General features: G+C 45.2%; 1 protein-coding gene across 17 annotated transcripts in view; it reads right to left on the bottom strand.

Annotated features, from left to right (window-relative positions):
* The window catches only part of shisa10.1 (shisa family member 10, tandem duplicate 1), a 60,775-nt gene extending 40,344 nt beyond the window's left edge, over window positions 1-20,431 (bottom strand). For 16 of the 17 annotated variants that reach the window (XM_065004542.1, XM_065004544.1, XM_065004543.1 and 13 more), the window contains exons 1-4: window positions 20,315-20,430; window positions 18,019-18,181; window positions 13,916-14,046; window positions 4,783-5,025 (exon numbers count right to left, since the gene is read on the bottom strand). In XM_065004542.1, the coding sequence (XP_064860614.1) occupies window positions 4,783-5,025; window positions 13,916-14,046; window positions 18,019-18,181; window positions 20,315-20,378 (601 nt within the window). In that variant the 5' untranslated portion in view covers window positions 20,379-20,430. Of the gene's footprint in view, window positions 1-4,782; window positions 5,026-13,915; window positions 14,047-18,018; window positions 18,182-20,314 lie in introns of all 17 variants that reach the window. The other variant, XM_065004558.1, reaches the window with a different exon arrangement.
* Between the last annotated feature and the right edge of the window lie 1,565 nt (window positions 20,432-21,996).

Below are 21,996 nucleotides of genomic sequence, written 5' to 3'. Positions count from 1 at the left end.
GAGGGTAGCTCTCCAGGAACAGGGTTGGAGTTAACCTATAGGAGGGTAGCTCTCCAGGAACAGGGTTGAAGTTAACCTATAGGAGGGTAGCTCTCCAGGAACAGGGTTGAAGTTAACCTACAGGAGGGTAGCTCTCCAGGAACAGGGTTGAAGTTAACCTAGGAGGGTAGCTCTCCAGGAACAGGGTTGAAGTTAACCTATAGGAGGGTAGCTCTCCAGGAACAGGGTTGAAGTTAACCTATAATAGGAGGGTAGCTCTCCAGGAACAGGGTTGAAGTTAACCTATAGGAGGGTAGCTCTCCAGGAACAGGGTTGAAGTTAACCTATAGGAGGGTAGCTCTCCAGGAACAGGGTTGAAGTTAACCTATAGGAGGGTAGCTCTCCAGGAACTGGGTTGGAGTTAACCTATAGGAGGGTAGCTCTCCAGGAACAGGGTTGGAGTTAAAACCTACAGGAGGGTATCTCTCTAGGAACAGGGTTGGAGTTAAAACCTACAGGAGGGTATCTCTCCAGGAACAGGGTTGGAGTTAAAACCTACAGGAGGGTATCTCTCTAGGAACAGGGTTGGAGTTAAAAACCTACAGGAGGGTAGCTCTCCAGGAACAGGGTTGGAGTTAAAACCTACAGGAGGGTATCTCTCTAGGAACAGGGTTGGAGTTAAAACCTACAGGATGGTAGCTCTCCAGGAACAGGGTTGGAGTTAAAACCTTACAGGAGGGTAGCTCTCCAGGAACAGGGTTGCAGTTAACCCATAGGAGGGTAGCTCTCCAGGAACAGGGTTGGAGTTAAAACCTACAGGAGGGTAGCTCTCCAGGAACAGGGTTGGAGTTAAAACCTACAGGAGGGTAGCTCTCCAGGAACAGGGTTGGAGTTAAAACCTACAGGAGGGTATCTCTCCAGGAACAGGGTTGGAGTTAAAACCTACAGGAGGGTATCTCTCTAGGAACAGGGTTGGAGTTAAAACCTACAGGAGGGTATCTCTCCAGGAACTGGGTTGGAGTTAAAACCTATAGGAGGGTAGCTCTCCAGGAACTGGGTTGGAGTTAACCTATAGGAGGGTAGCTCTCCAGGAACAGGGTTGGAGTTAACCTACAGGAGGGTAGCTCTCCAGGAACAGGGTTGGAGTTAACCTATAGGAGGGTAGCTCTCCAGGAACAGGGTTGGAGTTAACCTAGGAGGGTAGCTCTCCAGGAACAGGGTTGGAGTTAACCTATAGGAGGGTAGCTCTCCAGGAACAGGGTTGAAGTTAACCTATAGGAGGGTAGCTCTCCAGGAACAGGGTTGAAGTTAACCTATAGGAGGGTAGCTCTCCAGGAACAGGGTTGAAGTTAACCTATAGGAGGGTAGCTCTCCAGGAACAGGGTTGAAGTGAACCTATAGGAGGGTAGCTCTCCAGGAACAGGGTTGAAGTTAACCTATAATAGGAGGGTAGCTCTCCAGGAACAGGGTTGAAGTTAACCTATAGGAGGGTAGCTCTCCAGGAACAGGGTTGGAGTTAACCTATAGGAGGGTAGCTCTCCAGGAACAGGGTTGAAGTTAACCTATAGGAGGGTAGCTCTCCAGGAACAGGGTTGAAGTTAAAACCTACAGGAGGGTATCTCTCTAGGAACAGGGTTGGAGTTAAAACCTACAGGAGGGTATCTCTCCAGGAACAGGGTTGGAGTTAAAACCTACAGGAGGGTAGCTCTCTAGGAACAGGGTTGGAGTTAAAACCTACAGGAGGGTAGCTCTCTAGGAACAGGGTTGGAGTTAAAACCTACAGGAGGGTATCTCTAGGAACAGGGTTGGAGTTAAAACCTACAGGAGGGTAGCTCTCCAGGAACAGGGTTGGAGTTAAAACCTACAGGAGGGTATCTCTCCAGGAACAGGGTTGCAGTTAACCCATAGGAGGGTAGCTCTCCAGGAACAGGGTTGGAGTTAAAACCTACAGGAGGGTAGCTCTCCAGGAACAGGGTTGGAGTTAAAACCTACAGGAGGGTAGCTCTCCAGGAACAGGGTTGGAGTTAAAACCTACAGGAGGGTAGCTCTCCAGGAACAGGGTTGGAGTTAAAACCTACAGGAGGGTATCTCTCTAGGAACAGGGTTGGAGTTAAAACCTACAGGAGGGTATCTCTCTAGGAACAGGGTTGGAGTTAAAACCTACAGGAGGGTATCTCTCCAGGAACTGGGTTGGAGTTAACCTATAGGAGGGTAGCTCTCCAGGAATAGGGTTGGAGTTAACCTATAGGAGGGTAGCTCTCCAGGAACAGGGTTGGAGTTAAAACCTACAGGAGGGTATCTCTCCAGGAACAGGGTTGGAGTTAACCTATAGGAGGGTAGCTCTCCAGGAACAGGGTTGGAGTTAACCTATAGGAGGGTAGCTCTCCAGGAACAGGGTTGGAGTTAACCTATAGGAGGGTAGCTCTCCAGGAACAGGGTTGAAGTTAACCTATAGGAGGGTAGCTCTCCAGGAACAGGGTTGAAGTTAACCTATAGGAGGGTAGCTCTCCAGGAACAGGGTTGAAGTTAACCTATAGGAGGGTAGCTCTCCAGGAACAGGGTTGAAGTTAACCTATAGGAGGGTAGCTCTCCAGGAACAGGGTTGAAGTTAACCTATAGGAGGGTAGCTCTCCAGGAACAGGGTTGAAGTTAACCTATAGGAGGGTAGCTCTCCAGGAACAGGGTTGAAGTTAACCTATAGGAGGGTAGCTCTCCAGGAACAGGGTTGAAGTTAACCTATAGGAGGGTAGCTCTCCAGGAACTGGGTTGGAGTTAACCTATAGGAGGGTAGCTCTCCAGGAACAGGGTTGGAGTTAACCTATAGGAGGGTAGCTCTCCAGGAACAGGGTTGGAGTTAAAACCTACAGGAGGGTATCTCTCTAGGAACAGGGTTGGAGTTAAAACCTACAGGAGGGTAGCTCTCCAGGAACAGGGTTGGAGTTAAAACCTACAGGAGGGTATCTCTCCAGGAACAGGGTTGCAGTTAACCCATAGGAGGGTAGCTCTCCAGGAACAGGGTTGGAGTTAAAACCTACAGGAGGGTAGCTCTCCAGGAACAGGGTTGGAGTTAAAACCTACAGGAGGGTAGCTCTCCAGGAACAGGGTTGGAGTTAAAACCTACAGGAGGGTAGCTCTCCAGGAACAGGGTTGGAGTTAAAACCTACAGGAGGGTATCTCTCTAGGAACAGGGTTGGAGTTAAAACCTACAGGAGGGTCTCTCTCTAGGAACAGGGTTGGAGTTAAAACCTACAGGAGGGTATCTCTCCAGGAACTGGGTTGGAGTTAACCTATAGGAGGGTAGCTCTCCAGGAATAGGGTTGGAGTTAACCTATAGGAGGGTAGCTCTCCAGGAACAGGGTTGGAGTTAAAACCTACAGGAGGGTATCTCTCCAGGAACAGGGTTGGAGTTAAAACCTACAGGAGGGTATCTCTCCAGGAACAGGGTTGGAGTTAACCTATAGGAGGGTAGCTCTCCAGGAACAGGGTTGAAGTTAACCTATAGGAGGGTAGCTCTCCAGGAACAGGGTTGAAGTTAACCTATAGGAGGGTAGCTCTCCAGGAACAGGGTTGGAGTTAACCTATAGGAGGGTAGCTCTCCAGGAACAGGGTTGAAGTTAACCTATAGGAGGGTAGCTCTCCAGGAACAGGGTTGAAGTTAACCTATAGGAGGGTAGCCCAGGAACAGGGTTGAAGTTAACCTAGGAGGGTAGCTCTCCAGGAACAGGGTTGAAGTTAACCTATAGGAGGGTAGCTCTCCAGGAACTGGGTTGAGTTAACCTCTCTCAGGAACAGGGTTGGAGTTAACCTATAGGAGGGTAGCTCTCCAGGAACAGGGTTGGAGTTAACCTACAGGAGGGTAGCTCTCCAGGAACAGGGTTGGAGTTAAAACCTACAGGAGGGTAGCTCTAGGAACAGGGTTGGAGTTAAAACCTACAGGAGGGTAGCTCTCAGGAACAGGGTTGGAGTTAAAACCTACAGGAGGGTATCTCTCCAGGAACAGGGTTGGAGTTAAAACCATAGGAGGGTAGCTCTCCAGGAACAGGGTTGGAGTTAAAACCTACAGGAGGGTAGCTCTCCAGGAACAGGGTTGGAGTTAAAACCTACAGGAGGGTAGCTCTCCAGGAACAGGGTTGGAGTTGGAGGGTAGCTCTCCAGGAACAGGGTTGGAAAAAACCTACAGGAGGGTAGCTCTCCAGGAACAGGGTTGGAGTTAAAACCTACAGGAGGGTATCTCTCCAGGAACAGGGTTGGAGTTAAAACCTACAGGAGGGTCTCTCTCCAGGAACAGGGTTGGAGTTAAAACCTACAGGAGGGTATCTCTCCAGGAACTGGGTTGGAGTTAACCTATAGGAGGGTAGCTCTCAGGAATAGGGTTGGAGTTAACCTATAGGAGGGTAGCTCTCCAGGAACAGGGTTGGAGTTAAAACCTACAGGAGGGTATCTCTCCAGGAACAGGGTTGGAGTTAACCTATAGGAGGGTAGCTCTCCAGGAACAGGGTTGGAGTTAACCTGTGGGAGGGTAGCTCTCCAGGGGTTGGAGCTAACCTGTAGGAGGGTAGCTGGAACAGGGTTAACCTATAGGAGGGTAGCTCTCCAGGAACAGGGTTGAAGTTAACCTATAGGAGGGTAGCTCTCCAGGAACAGGGTTGAAGTTAACCTATAGGAGGGTAGCTCTCCAGGAACAGGGTTGAAGTTAACCTATAGGAGGGTAGCTCTTCAGGAACAGGGTTGGAGTTAACCTATAGGTTTAAAAAAATGAAAAGGGTGCCATTACATCATCACCTGTATGTCTATATCACTTACCAGTCTCTTGGTAGGGGGGAGGTGGTCCTGGCTGGAAGGGCTGTCCCTGGTAGCCCAGTGCTGTGGGCATGGGCTGCCCTCCTCCGTAGCCGGGTTGAGGCTGAGCCCCATACCCAGGCTGGACGGGTACGGGCTGGTAGGCTGGGTACTGGGGGCCACCCTGGTAGGGCTGGACGGGCTGCTGAGGTTGCTGGGTGAACTGGGTGTTCACCACTGTGGTGTGTGAGGTCGTGGCTATCACCGCTGTGTGGAATAAGGCAGACAATAAATCAGAGGTTAGTTCACACAGCTCTTTATTAAGGCTTCTTCTGTGGTTTTGGCCTTTCGAGGGAGTTTTTTTTCCTAGCCACCGTGCTTCTACACCTGCATTGCTTTCTGTTGAGGGTTTTAGGCTGGGTTTCTGTGACATCAGCTGATGTAAGAAGGACTTTATAAATACATTTGATTTAATTTGTAAACCACAGCCTAAACTATGTCAGGGGGAAGCGGAGAGCTGTGCTGACACATACTGAGGGACAGGCCAGAAATGAAGCCTGATGATCAGAACAGGAAGTGGGACGCCCCGGTCAGCTCAGTACAGCCCACATTGGTGCGGCTGGCTTCCAGGTTGGATGCGCGCTATGTTAAGAAACAGTGCGGCTTGGTTGTGTTGTGTATCGGAGGACGCATGACTTTCAACCTTTGTCTCTCCCGAGCCGTACGGGAGTTGTAGCGATGAGACAAGATAGTAGCTACTAAAAACAATTGCATACCACAAAATTGGGGAGGAAAAGGGGTCAAATTTAAAATAAATAAATAAAACTTTAAAAAATACCCGTTTCCAAATGTACTTAAGCTAATAGGTCTACGAATGTTGAATCCTACAGTTATCAGCAATGCTTAAAATGTATGCATTCTTGTTTCGAATTCAAACAAGAGTTTTTTTTCCCTCCCTGAACTCGAAAGAGCTGTTAGATAAGACAAACACTAGATTCCTTCTCCATTGTAAGGAGGGGAAGAGGTTACATAATTGGGTGTTGTCTGAAATCAACCCTCATGTGTGCATTCCAAATGACAACCTATTCCTTTATATACATTGCACTTCAGGTCAAAAGTAGTGAACTACATTAGGGAACGGTTTGGGATACACTATCCTTTGTTTGTGGATTCCTCCCACCGCCAAGGCCTGTCAGGGTTCCAAGTGGGAGTGGTCTGACCACTTCCTGTATGACAGAGGACTCTGAAGGCTCCGCCCCCTGTGGTGGGTTGCTAGGGAAAGTATGAGTCAGACTCATTGGCTGGAACAAACCCACCTGTTATCATTCTAACCACAGATTCAGCAGGCACATGTTCAATAGACAACAAACAGGATAACACTTTTTATTTTATTTTTATGAAATGCCACGAAAACAAGAGAAATTCTCACTCCACGTCAGCCTGGTTCCTGTTCAGTCGGCAACAAACCAGACAACTTTTCTAACAAGCGTGAAACACCCAATAAGAAACGTGTCAGAGGAAGTAGAATATTTCCACGGCTTGTCAACGCGTTACAGGAAGTAGAATACTGGACAGGAAGTAGAATACTGGCTCTGGTCTAAAGTAGTGCACTACCCATAGGGCTCTGGTCTAAAGTAGTGCACTACCCATAGGGCTCTGGTCTAAAGTAGTGTACCACCCATAGGGCTCTGGTCTAAAGTAGTGTACCACCCATAGGGCTCTGGTCTAAAGTAGTGTACCACCCATAGGGCTCTGGTCTAAAGTAGTGTACTACCCATAGGGCTCTGGTCTAAAGTAGTGCACTACCCCATAGGGCTCTGGTCTAAAGTAGTGCACTACCCCCATAGGGCTCTGGTCTAAAGTAGTGCACTACCCATAGGGCTCTGGTCTAAAGTAGTGTACTACCCATAGGGTTCTTGTCTAAAGTAGTGTACCACCCATAGGGCTCTGGTCTAAAGAAGTTCACTACCCACAGGGCTCTGGACTAAAGTAGTGCACTACCCCATAGGGCTCTGGTCTAAAGTAGTGTACTACCCCATAGGGCTCTGGTCTACAGTAGTTCACTACCCATAGGGCTCTGGTCTAAAGTAGTGCACTACCCATAGGGTTCTTGTCTAAAGTAGTGTACTACCCATAGGGCTCTGGTCTAAAGTAGTGCACTACCCATAGGGCTCTGGTCTAAAGTAGTGCACTACCCCCATAGGGCTCTGGTCTAAAGTAATGCACTACCCATAGGGCTCTGGTATAAAGTAGTGCACTACCCCCATAGGGCTCTGGTCTAAAGTAGTGCACTACCCATAGGGCTCTGGTCTAAAGTAGTGCACTACCCCCATAGGGCTCTGGTCTAAAGTAATGCACTACCCATAGGGCTCTGGTATAAAGTAGTGCACTACCCCCATAGGGCTCTGGTCTAATGTAGTGCACTACCCATGAAATAGGGTACCATTTCAGATGTAGATATATTTCCCTACTTCACATTAACCAGTTCTGACTAGACTTCAGGTATGTGGCTGTCTGCACCATATGAATGTGCAGCATTTAACCACAAACAGAAACCTGAGGTGTGTTCAACAAGGAAAATAGTTTTAACTTTAGCTAAAGCATTCCATTTGTTTTGTGTCTGAGAAGGTAGTGTTCGGAGGAGCGTGTGTCTGTTTCAGGTCTAAACTGCCCACTACAAATAATACAGTACATTTGGAAATATGGTTTAATTTAAAGTTTGAATGTTGCCGGAAAAAGTAGCTATTTGTGGCTTCACCGTAACATTCTGGAATGTTCATTCAACAGAAATTGCTACTAAGTAACATGTTTGCCTGCGAATGGAAGTCTTGTTGAACTTAACTCTACTAAACACTGACCCCCAGACTACACAGATACTACAGTCAGAACTGACCCCCCCCAGACTACACAGATACTACAGTCAGAACTGACCCCCAGACTACACAGATACTACAGTCAGAACTGACCCCCAGACTACACAGATACAACAGTCAGAACTGACCCCCAGACTACAGATACTACAGTCAGAACTGACCCCCCCCAGACTACAGATACTACAGTCAGAACTGACCCCCCCCAGACTACACAGATACTACAGTCAGAACTGACCCCCCCAGACTACACAGATACTACAGTCAGAACTGACCCCCCCAGACTACACAGATACTACAGTCAGAACTGACCCCCAGACTACAGATACTGCAGTCAGAACTGACCCCCCAGACTACACAGATACTACAGTCAGAACTGACCCCCCAGACTACACAGATACTACAGTCAGAACTGACCCCCAGACTACACAGATACTACAGTCAGAACTGACCCCCAGACTACAGATACTACAGTCAGAACTGACCCCCCCCAGACTACAGATACTACAGTCAGAACTGACCCCCAGACTACAGATACTACAGTCAGAACTGACCCCCAGACTACAGATACTACAGTCAGAACTGACCCCCAGACTACACAGATACTACAGTCAGAACTGACCCCCAGACTACAGATACTACAGTCAGAACTGACCCCCAGACTACAGATACTACAGTCAGAACTGACCCCCCAGACTACACAGATACTACAGTCAGAACTGACCCCCAGACTACAGATACTACAGTCAGAACTGACCCCCCAGACTACACAGATACTACAGTCAGAACTGACCCCCAGACTACACAGATACTACAGTCAGAACTGACCCCCAGACTACACAGATACAACAGTCAGAACTGACCCCCAGACTACACAGATACTACAGTCAGAACTGACCCCCAGACTACACAGATACTACAGTCAGAACTGACCCCCCCAGACTACACAGATACTACAGTCAGAACTGACCCCCAGACTACACAGATACTACAGTCAGAACTGACCCCCAGACTACACAGATACTACAGTCAGAACTGACCCCCCAGACTACACAGATACTACAGTCAGAACTGACCCCCCAGACTACACAGATACTACAGTCAGAACTGACCCCCAGACTACACAGATACTACAGTCAGAACTGACCCCCAGACTACAGATACTACAGTCAGAACTGACCCCCCAGACTACACAGATACTATAGTCAGAACTGACCCCCCAGACTACAGATACTACAGTCAGAACTGACCCCCCAGACTACACAGATACTACAGTCAGAACTGACCTCCAGACTACAGATACTACAGTCAGAACTGACCCCCCAGACTACACAGATACTACAGTCAGAACTGACCCCCCCAGACTACAGATACTACAGTCAGAACTGACCCCCAGACTACACAGATACTACAGTCAGAACTGACCCCCCAGACTACACAGATACTACAGTCAGAACTGACCCCCCAGACTACACAGATACTACAGTCGGAACTGACCCCCCAGACTACACAGATACTACAGTCAGAACTGACCCCCAGACTACACAGATACTACAGTCAGAACTGACCCCCCAGACTACACAGATACTACAGTCAGAACTGACCCCCAGACTACACAGATACTACAGTCAGAACTGACCCCCCAGACTACACAGATACTACAGTCAGAACTGACCCCCCAGACTACACAGATACTACAGTCAGAACTGACCCCCCAGACTACACAGATACTACAGTCAGAACTGACCCCCAGACTACACAGATACTACAGTCAGAACTGACCCCCAGACTACACAGATACTACAGTCAGAACTGACCCCCCAGACTACACAGATACTACAGTCAGAACTGACCCCCCAGACTACACAGATACTACAGTCAGAACTGACCCCCCAGACTACACAGATACTACAGTCAGAACTGACCCCCCAGACTACACAGATACTACAGTCAGAACTGACCCCCAGACTACACAGATACTACAGTCGGAACTGACCCCCAGACTACACAGATACTACAGTCAGAACTGACCCCCAGACTACACAGATACTACAGTCAGAACTGACCCCCAGACTACAGATACTACAGTCAGAACTGACCCCCAGACTACAGATACTACAGTCAGAACTGACCCCCAGACTAGACCGAGATACTACAGTCAGAACTGACCCCCCAGACTACACAGATACTACAGTCAGAACTGACCCCCAGACTACACAGATACTACAGTCAGAACTGACCCCCCAGACTACACAGATACTACAGTCAGAACTGACCCCCAGACTACAGATACTACAGTCAGAACTGACCCCCCAGACTACACAGATACTACAGTCAGAACTGACCCCCAGACTACAGATACTACAGTCAGAACTGACCCCCAGACTACAGATACTATAGTCAGAACTGACCCCCAGACTACAGATACTACAGTCAGAACTGACCCCCCAGACTACACAGATACTACAGTCAGAACTGACCCCCAGACTACAGATACTACAGTCAGAACTGACCCCCAGACTACACAGATACTACAGTCAGAACTGACCACCCCAGACTACACAGATACTACAGTCAGAACTGACCCCCCAGACTACACAGATACTACAGTCAGAACTGACCCCCCAGACTACACAGATACTACAGTCAGAACTGACCCCCCAGACTACACAGATACTACAGTCAGAACTGACCCCCCAGACTACACAGATACTACAGTCAGAACTGACCCCCAGACTACACAGATACTACAGTCAGAACTGACCCCCCAGACTACAGATACTACAGTCAGAACTGACCCCCCAGACTACACAGATACTACAGTCAGAACTGACCCCCAGACTACACAGATACTACAGTCAGAACTGACCCCCCCAGACTACACAGATACTACAGTCAGAACTGACCCCCCAGACTACACAGATACTACAGTCAGAACTGACCACCCCAGACTACACAGATACTACAGTCAGAACTGACCCCCCAGACTACACAGATACTACAGTCAGAACTGACCCCCCAGACTACACAGATACTACAGTCAGAACTGACCCCCAGACTACACAGATACTACAGTCAGAACTGACCCCCCAGACTACACAGATACTATAGTCAGAACTGACCCCCAGACTACACAGATACTACAGTCAGAACTGACCCCCCAGACTACACAGATACTACAGTCAGAACTGACCCCCAGACTAGACACAGATACTACAGTCAGAACTGACCCCCCAGACTACACAGATACTACAGTCAGAACTGACCCCCCAGACTACACAGATACTACAGTCAGAACTGACCCCCCAGACTACACAGATACTACAGTCAGAACTGACCCCCCAGACTACACAGATACTACAGTCAGAACTGACCCCCCAGACTACACAGATACTACAGTCAGAACTGACCCCCCAGACTACACAGATACTACAGTCAGAACTGACCCCCCAGACTACACAGATACTACAGTCAGAACTGACCCCCCAGACTACACAGATACTACAGTCAGAACTGACCCCCCAGACTACACAGATACTACAGTCAGAACTGACCCCCCAGACTACACAGATACTACAGTCAGAACTGACCCCCCAGACTACACAGATACTACAGTCAGAACTGACCCCCAGACTACACAGATACTACAGTCAGAACTGACCCCCCAGACTACACAGATACTACAGTCAGAACTGACCCCCCAGACTACACAGATACTACAGTCAGAACTGACCCCCCAGACTACACAGATACTACAGTCAGAACTGACCCCCCCAGACTACAGATACTACAGATAGAACTGACCCCCCAGACTACAGATACTACAGTCAGAACTGACCCCAGACTACACAGATACTACAGTCAGAACTGACCCCCAGACTACACAGATACTACAGTCAGAACTGACCCCCCAGACTACACAGATACTACAGTCAGAACTGACCCCCCAGACTACACAGATACTACAGTCAGAACTGACCCCCCAGACTACACAGATACTACAGTCAGAACTGACCCCCCAGACTACAGATACTACAGTCAGAACTGACCCCCAGACTACACAGATACTACAGTCAGAACTGACCCCCCAGACTACACAGATACTACAGTCAGAACTGACCCCCCAGACTACAGATACTACAGTCAGAACTGACCCCCAGACTACACAGATACTACAGTCAGAACTGACCCCCCAGACTACACAGATACTACAGTCAGAACTGACCCCCAGACTACACAGATACTACAGTCAGAACTGACCCCCCAGACTACACAGATACTACAGTCAGAACTGACCCCCAGACTACACAGATACTACAGTCAGAACTGACCCCCCAGACTACACAGATACTACAGTCAGAACTGACCCCCAGACTACACAGATACTACAGTCAGAACTGACCCCCAGACTACACAGATACTACAGTCAGAACTGACCCCCAGACTACACAGATACTACAGTCAGAACTGACCCCCCAGACTACACAGATACTACAGTCAGAACTGACCCCCCAGACTACACAGATACTACAGTCAGAACTGACCCCCAGACTACACAGATACTACAGTCAGAACTGACCCCCCCAGACTACACAGATACTAGTCAGAACTGACCCCCAGACTACACAGATACTACAGTCAGAACTGACCCCCCCAGACTACACATAGGTCATTGAGAATATAAACAAATAGGTCATATAATTGTTTTAAATGTAAAATCAACCAGCATATTTGTATCATGTTGTCATCAAAGGAGACATAGTGGCTTGCGGAAGTATTCACCCCTCCCTTGGCATTTTTCCTATTTTGTTGCCTCACAACCTGGAATTTAAAAAAATATATATATTTTTTTTTTTTGGGTGTTGTATCATTTGATTTACACAACATGCCTACCACTTTGAAGATGCAAAATATGTTTTTGTCAAACAAACAAGAAATAAGACAAAAACAGAATTTGAGCGTGCATAACTATTCACCCCCCCCCCCCCCCCCTCAATACTTTGTAGAGACACCCTTTGCAGCAATTACAGCTGCAAGTCTCTTGGGGTTTGTCTCTATAAGCTTGGCACATCTAGCCACTGGGATTTTTGCCCATTCTTCAAGGCAAAACTGCTCCAGCTCCTTCAAGTTGGATGGGTTCTGCTGGTGTACAGCAATCTTTAAGTCATACCATAGATTCTCAATTGGATTGAGGTCTGGCCTTTGACGAGGCCATTCCAAGACATTTAAATGTTTCCACTTAAACCACTTGAGTGTTGCTTTAGCAGTATGCTTAGGGTCATTGTCCTGCTGGAAGGTGAACCTGTGTTCCAGTCTCAAATCTCTGGAAGACTGAAACAGGTTCCCCTCAAGAATATCCTTGTATTTACATTTACATTTATTTAGCGCCATCCTTCAATTCTGACCAGTTCATTCCTAGTATCATCTGACCAGAGTATCTTCTTCCATATGTTTGGGGAGGCTCATACATGCCTTTTGGAGAACACCAAATGTGTTTGCTTATTTTTTTTCTTTAAGCAATGTTTTTTTTTCTGGCCACTCTTCCATAAAGCCCAGCTCTGTGGAGTGTACGGCTTAAAGTGATGCTATGGACAGATACTCCCATCTCCGCTGTGGAGCTTTGCAGCTCCTTCAGGGTTATCTTTGGTCTCTTTGTTGCCTCTCTGATTTAATGTCCTCCTTGCCTGGTCTGTGAGTTTTGGTGGGCGGCCCTCTCTTGTCAGGTTTGTTGTGGTGCCATATTCTTTCCATTTTGTAATAATGGATTTAATGGTGCTCTGTGGGATGTTCAAAGTTTCTGACATTTTTTTATAACCCAACCCTGATCTCTACTTCTCCACAACTTTGAGATCATGTGACACTTTAAAAAAAAAAAAAATCCATCTGTGTGCAATCTAACTAATTATGTGACAGGTGTATATATACTGAGATCATGTGACACTGATTGCACACAGGTGGACTTCACTTATCTAATTATGTGACTCCTGAAGGTAATTGGTTGCACCAGATCTTATTTAGGGGCTTCATAGCAAAAGGGGGTGAATACATATACACGCACCACTTTTCAGTTATTAATTATTTATTCAAATTGTATTTTTCATTTCACTTCACAAATTTGGACTATTTTGTGTATGTCCATTTACATGAAATTTAAATTACAAGTTGTAAAGCAACAAAATCGTAAAAACACCAAAGGGGGGGGGGGGGGGGGGGGGTGAATACTTTTACAAGGCTGTAACGTACGTCTGGGCTTCCGGCACATGTTGTGATCAAAAGGAGAGACTTACGTCTGGGCTTCCGGCACATGTTGTACATGCAGCAGCAGGGACAGCAGCAACAAGAGATGATAATAATCACCAAGATGACAGGTATGGCTATGAATGGCCAGATGGTGAACGAGCTGCTGCTGATGCTGCTACTGGAATGGAGAAACACAACAAATCAGTCAGAGAGAGAAACAAAACGTTTATTTCTGAACTAACAAATCAAATCAAATGTATTTCTATAGCCCTTGGTACATCAGCTGATATCTCAAAGTGCTGTACAGAAACCCAGCCTAAAACCCAAAAACAGCAAGCAATGCAGGTGTAGAAGCACAAAGCCAGATCATTAAAGAAAAATACTTCTGTAATTGTACTGTTGCATAAAACATTACATCATATAGATATAGATATTAGCCCTGTGCAGCCAAATATACAGTAAGGGTATACTACGAAGCAGGATCAAGGAGTTGACCAGCGATCTTTTCTAAATAATCTGAAATAGCGTTTATTTTTTTTAGAAAGATAAAACTTGATATGGGCATATGGTTTAATTGATTCCATCAAAAAACACGTTTAGCTGTCGAAATGAAATCAGACAAAATTATTTTTGCTTGTTGATCAAAGTTAGCTGGCTAATTCATTGATCCTGTTTTTATATAACCCTCAAGTTTGAAGTTTGTGTTGATGCTGCAACTCTCGTGAGGTTGATTTATGGGGGGGGTGGAGGGGTGTCAACTCTGCACCTGCTCTGATGGGGTGGTGACATGTGCCTGTTCATGTATTACAAGGACGGATGCTTGTTGCAAAGTTTCGTTTCACTGATATGAAAAGAGCTTGGTTTTAAAGAGGAAGTGAGGGACAGAATGCGTTTCACAATCAGGTGGCTCGGCTGTGGGTTTCAGCCTTAGTGCAATAAAATAATGTTTTTTAAATGTTCTTCAGTTTGCAATAATCACACGAGCACAGTTCACTGAACCACATGGTCAGTGGTTTAATCTTTGAGTCAGTCTCAAATGGCTCCCTATCGGAAAGTATTCAGACCCCTTGACTTTTTCCCACATTTTGTTACGTTACAACCTTATTTAAAAAATGGATTACATTTAAAAATCCTAATGAATCTACAGGTTTTGTAAAAATAAGTATTCAGACCTTTACTATGTGATTCAAAATTGAGCTCAGATACATCCTGTTTCCATTGATCATCCTTCATGTTTCTACAACTTGATTGGAGTCCACCTGTGGTAAATTCAACTGACTGGACATGATTTGGAAAGGCACATACCTGTCTATCTCTAGGTCCCACAGTTGACAGTGCATGTCAGACCTAAAAACCAAGCCATGAGGTCGAAGGAATTGTCCGTAGAGCTCAGAGACAGGATTGGGAAGGCACAGATCTGGGGAAGGGTACCAAAACATTTCCCCAAGAACACAGGTCCCCAAGAACACAGTGGCCTCCATCATTCTTAAATGAAAGTTGTTTGGAACCACCAAGACTCTTCCTAGAGCTGTCCGCCCGGCCAAATTGAGCAATCAGGGGAGAAGGGTCTTGGTCAGGGAGAAGACCAAGAACTCGATGGTCACTCTGACAGAGCTCTAGAGTTCCTCTGTGGAGATGGGAGAACCTTCCAGAAGGACAACCATCATCTTCAGCACTCCACCAATAAGGCCTTTATGGTAGAGTGGCCAGACGGAAGCCACTGCTAAGTAAAAGCCACATGACAGCCCACTTGGAGTTTGCCAAAAGGCACTTAAAAGGACTCACTGACCATGAGAAACAAGATTCTTTGGTCTGATGAAACCAAGATTGAACTCTTTGGCCTGAATGCCAAGTGTTACGTCTGGAGGAACCCTGGTACTATCCCTAAAGTGACTTGCCTAGTCAAATAAAATAAATACAGTAAAGCACGTTGTGGGGATGTTTTTTAGTGGCAGGGACTTCGAGATTAGTCAGGATCAAGGGAAAGATAAACGGAGAAAAGTACAGAGAGATCCTTGATGAAAACCTGCTCAGGACCTCAGACTGGGGTTATGGTTCAACTTCCAACAGGACAACGACCCTAAGCACACAGTCAAGAGAACATAGGAGTGGCTTTGCGACAAGTCTCTGAATGTCCTTGAGTGGCCCAACCAGAGCCCGGACTTGAACCCGATCGAACATCTCTGGAGGGACCTGAAAATAGCAGTGCAGCGACGCTCCCCATCCAACCTGACAGAGCTTGAGAGGATCTGCAGAGAAGAATGGGAGAAACTCCCCAAATACAGGTGTGCCAAGCTTGTAGCGTCATTACCCAAGGCCTCGAGGCTGTAATCGCTGCCAAAGATGCTTCAACAAAAGTACTGAGTAAAGAGTCTGAATACGGTCTGAATTAGAGGTTGACCGATTATGGTTTTTCAACGAATACCGATAGCGATTATTGGAGGACCCCCCCAAAAAAAAGCCACTACCGATTTAATTGGCCGATTTTTATATATATTTGTAATAATGACAATTACAACAATACTGAATGAACACTTATTTTAACTTAATATAATACATCAATAAATAATGCAAAAACAAAGTGTTGGAGAAGAAAGTAAAAGTGCAATAAGTGCCATGTAAAAAAGCTAACATTTAAGTTTCTTGCTCAGAACATATGAAACCTGCTGGTTCCTTTTAACATGAGTCTTCAATATTCCCCGGTAAGAAGTTTTAGGTCGTAGTTATTATAGGACTATTTCTCTCGCAAATGGAGGATTGTTGTGCTGTTTGAATGAATGCTGCTGCTGCCTACCACTGCTCAGTCAGACTACTCTATCAAATCATAGACTTAATTATAATATAATAAAACACGGAAATATGAGCCTTAGGTCATTAATATGGACAAATCCGGAGACTATCATTTTGAAAAACAAAACGTTAATTCTTTCACTGAAATACAGAACCGTTCCATATTTTATCAAATGGGTGTCTGTTTTTGGTAACTACATATGTGTGACTGTTTTATACCCTAAGTCTAAATATTGCTGTTACATTGCACAACCTTCAATGTTATAATCATGGCAAATTAAGCAGTCTTTGTTAGGAAGAAATGGTCTTCACACAGTTCGCAACGAGCCAGGCGGCCCAAACTGCTGCATATACCCTGACTCTGCTTACACTGAATGCAAGAGAAGTGACACCATTTCCCTAGTTAATATTGCCTGCTAACATTAATTTAGTTTAAACTAAATATGCAGGTTTAAAAATATATACAGTGGGGAGAACAAGTATTTGATACACTGCCGATTTTGCAGGTTTTCCTACTTACAAAGCATGTAGAGGTCTGTAATTTTTAATCATAGGTACACTTCAACTGAGACGGAATCTAAAACAAAAATCCAGAAAATCACATTGTATGATTTTTAAGTAATTCATTTGCATATTCATGTTAAGAAAGGTGTTTTGTGGTACATTTGTGCAACGACTGCTTTTTTTCGCGAATGCGCTTTTGTTAAATCCCCCGTTTGGCGAAGTTGAAGTAGGCTGTGATTGGATGATAAATTAACAGGCACCACATTGATTATATGCAACGCAGGACAAGCCAGTTAACTACACATGGTTGATGATATTACTAGGTTAACTAGTGATTATGTTAAGATTGATCGTTTTTCACAAGATAAGTTTAATGCTAGCTAGCAATTTACGCAAGTGCAGCAAGGAGCCAAGGTAACAGGTGAGTCAGCCTGCCACGCAGTCTCCTCGTGGATTGAAAAGTAATCGGCCATAATCGGCGTCCAAAATTGACGATTACCGATTGTCATAACTTGAAATTGGCCATAATTAATCGGCCATGCAGATTAATCGGTCGACCTCTAGTCTGAATACTTATGTATATGTGATTTCATTTTTAATACATTTGCTGATGTCATTATGGGGTATTGTGATGTCATTATGGGTTATTGTGTGTAGATTGATGAGGGGGAAAAAAACAATTCAATCCATTTTTAGAATAAAACGTACCAAAATGTCAAGGGGTCTGAATACTTTCCAAATGCATTACTTTAAACCAGAGCCCTATTCCCTATATAGGGCACTACTTTAGACTAGGGCCCCATGGGGCATAGGGTACCATTCGATTAGGACATAGCTATAGTTTTTGTCCTCCTACCTGAAAAAGCAGCTGTTCTGTTCAGACGTCCCCATCTGTTTGTAGACATTGCTGCAGCAGTATCTATTCTCACACGTTCCACAGCACCCCTGGAGTATACCACAGTACTGCTTGGATTGGTATTGGCTCTTGGCGTCCAAGTAGCCCTCACAGTCATTACCAGCTGGGTAGAAAGGAGAAAGACATCATAGGTTTGAGTTGGACAAAGCTTGGGAGAAAATACATGGTATAGTCTAACCTTGAAAGACAACGGCAATAACATTGACAAGTGTACAACAAACACAATAGAGTTAATGAGGGCGTTTGATTAAGCTGACCCGCAGTGCCCCCGGGCTATGGCCCACGACATGAACAGGCAAAAGCAGTGAAGGAGGAGCAGCACTCTTCTCAAAATCAACAGTTATCGGTCAAGGTAGCATGGAGCAAGAAACATGTGTTTTTATTCAAAGCAAACCCTTTAGCATGTGAAAACACATAATCCTACTCAATACTCCATGTGCTTAACCTACATAAAAAAAATTGTGACCACAGGGAGTCAAGACACCCGTTTAACATCCACTCTGAAAGACAGCACCCCTACACAGGGCAATGTCCCCAATCACTGCCCTGGGGCATTGGGATATTTTTTAGACCAGAGGAAAGAGTGCCTCCTACTGGCCCTCCAACACCACTTCCAGCAACATCTAGTCTCCCACCCAGGGACCAACCAGTACTAACCAGGACCATCCAGGACCATCCAGGGACCAACCAGGACCAACCCAACTTAGCTTCAGAAGCAAGCCAGCAGTGGGATGCAGGGTGGTAGCCTAACCACATGGGGCTACAGAGTTCCTCAATGTCTCGAAAGCACCATAATGTTGTGATCCAATCAACTAGGGACATTTCTGACTTCTGAGCGTTCAAGACAACTGGGAACCTGTGGTGGGGGGAAAGAAATGAGCTCCGACTGGTAAAATCGTTTTGAATGGTCATCCAAGTCGGCCAGCATCTTTCTATAACTCCGACTTAAGGGAGATCACTGGCTCATGATTTGACCTCTTTTTCTCCCCGATGTCGAACTTCTGAGTTCGACATCGCCAAAACAACTGCTATGCAAAAAAGCCGATCTGATTGAATTGGCCACAAAGTCTCTTCAGATTATACATTTGGAGACGTTTTGAAAGCCTAAAACGAGGTTGATGTCCATGCAACTACCAGAGGATATCATAAAGTCATGAGGTTGCAGGCCTGCCAGACAGACATCCTTGATTGCTTCCTCGAGATCTGGTTGATCTAATTAGAGTAGCTAGGATGTGAAGGACCTCTCAAAATCAGCTGCAGAGCAAATAATTAATGTCTCTCTCTCTCTCTGGCTAAATGCCCTCAACATAGTGTATATATTTCAACATTTCAACATTTACAACCCAAGATGGGGTGAAACACTGGTCCCAGTCTCACCCATGTAATTTACGAGTTGGTTTCCTGTGACATCATGGAAGCAAACACTTGTTTTACATTAGCAACTAAATGAACAACAAACTGTTCAACTCCACGAGTCACACAACACATATTGCATGTTTAAAGTCAATCCACTCAGAAATACACAGGTCTAGTTCAGGACCCAGTAACTACGGAGGAAGTGGATATTGCGAAATAAGAACGATATAGTAAGTTAGTTAGATAATACAATCCTCAGTGTGCCATCACAGCAGCAAGATGTGTGACATGTTGCCACAAGAAAATGGCAACCAGTGAGGAACAAACGCCATTGTAAATACAACCCATGTTTATTTATTTTCCCTTGTGTACTTTAACTATTTGTACATCGTTACAACACTGTATATATATAATATGACATTTTAAATGTCTTTATTGTTTTTGAACTTCTGTGAGTGTAATGTTGACTGTTAATTTGTATTGTTTATTTCACTTTTGTATATTATCTACTTCACTTGCTTTGGCAATGTTAACACATGTTTCCCATGTCGATAAAGCCCCTTGAATTGAATTAATACTGCATAACGACGTTACGTCCATGTTTTTGACCGTGAGAGAACATAACGCATCTCTAGACCAATAATGTACTTAAACCCCTGATTAAGATGAAGTCATATAAAACAGTCACACATATGTAGTTACCAAACAGACACTAACTGGCTACAGTAACATGTTTTGTCAGACTCGCCCTCACCACATCCGAAAATTAAAGATGTCATTTCACTCTTTGAGAGGGAAATTATTTTTTAAAACAAACTCTACAATGTCACACAGACTGAACAATGTTTGTTAATGACTGATTTCCAATTGACAAACTCACCGGTCACGAAGGGGATCAGAGTCCCACACAAAAGGAGCACAACAACGCACAGACTCTCCTCCATGGTTTGGTATATTCAGATGCTTTACTAACGACTAGCGCAACCGACAGTCCCAGTCCGGAATGCTATAGTTTCTTCTTCCATGGTATTATGGCGGTCCGCAAATAACGTGAGGTGGATGCCGCCATCTACTGGATGGGGGGTGAAACTGACAAACCAACACAAAATAATAAAGATTAAGTAAATGTAACAACAACAAAAAAAACACTTCTAATATTCAAAAGTAAATAAAACACAAAAACTACAACTGTACTCTTTCAGTCGGATTTAAATGTCTATTCAGATCCCTAGACAGGCTCTGGAACCTGGGAGGGGGGGAACGTTTTTGCATTGTTCCAAACTTGTTTTGTACGTAATGTTGCCCCCCCCATCTATGCTGTTGCTACTCTCTGTTTATTATCTATGCATAGTCACTTTAACTCTACCTACATGTAGATATTACCTGAATTACCTCGACACTAGTACCCCTTGTATATAGTCCCACTATTGTTATTTACTGCCTCTTTAATTATTTGTTATTCTTATCTCTTACCTTTTTTATTTAGGTATTTTCTTAAAACTGTATTGTTGGTTAAGAGCTCGTCAGTAAGCATTTCACTGTGAGGTCTACTACACCTGTTGTATTCAGCATTTCACTGTAAGGTCTACCTACACCTGTTGTATTCAGCATTTCACTGTGAGGTCTACTACACCTGTTGTATTCAGCATTTCACTGTAAGGTCTACCTACACCTGTTGTATTCAGCATTTCACTGTGAGGTCTACTACACCTGTTGTATTCAGCATTTCACTGTAAGGTCTACTACACCTGTTGTATTCAGCATTTCACTGTGAGGTCTACCTACACCTGTTGTATTCAGCATTTCACTGTGAGGTCTACTACACCTGTTGTATTCAGCATTTCACTGTGAGGTCTACTACACCTGTTGTATTCAGCATTTCACTGTGAGGTCTACCTACACCTGTTGTATTCAGCATTTCACTGTGAGGTCTACCTACACCTGTTGTATTCAGCATTTCACTGTAAGGGCTACACCTGTTGTATTCAGCATTTCACTGTAAGGTCTACTACACCTGTTGTATTCAGCATTTCACTGTGAGGTCTACCTACACCTGTTGTATTCAGCATTTCACTGTAAGGGCTACACCTGTTGTATTCAGCATTTCACTGTAAGGGCTACACCTGTTGTATTCAGCATTTCACTGTGAGGTCTACCTACACCTGTTGTATTCAGCATTTCACTGTAAGGGCTACACCTGTTGTATTCAGCATTTCACTGTAAGGGCTACACCTGTTGTATTCAGCATTTCACTGTAAGGGCTACACCTGTTGTATTCAGCATTTCACTATAAGGTCTACCTACACCTGTTGTATTCAGCATTTCACTGTAAGGTCTACTACACCTGTTGTATTCAGCATTTCACTGTGAGGTCTACTACACCTGTTGTATTCAGCATTTCACTGTGAGGTCTACTACACCTGTTGTATTCAGCATTTCACTGTGAGGTCTACTACACCTGTTGTATTCAGCATTTCACTGTAAGGTCTACTACACCTGTTGTATTTAGCATTTCACTGTAAGGTCTACTACACCTGTTGTATTCAGCATTTCACTGTGAGG

The sequence above is a fragment of the Oncorhynchus nerka genome, linkage group LG2 (assembly GCF_034236695.1).
Source record: "Oncorhynchus nerka isolate Pitt River linkage group LG2, Oner_Uvic_2.0, whole genome shotgun sequence".
Taxonomy (NCBI): Eukaryota; Metazoa; Chordata; class Actinopteri; order Salmoniformes; family Salmonidae; genus Oncorhynchus; species Oncorhynchus nerka.
The sequence above is the reverse complement of the archived record's forward strand: the minus strand, read 5'-3'. Positions and strand labels throughout refer to the sequence as shown.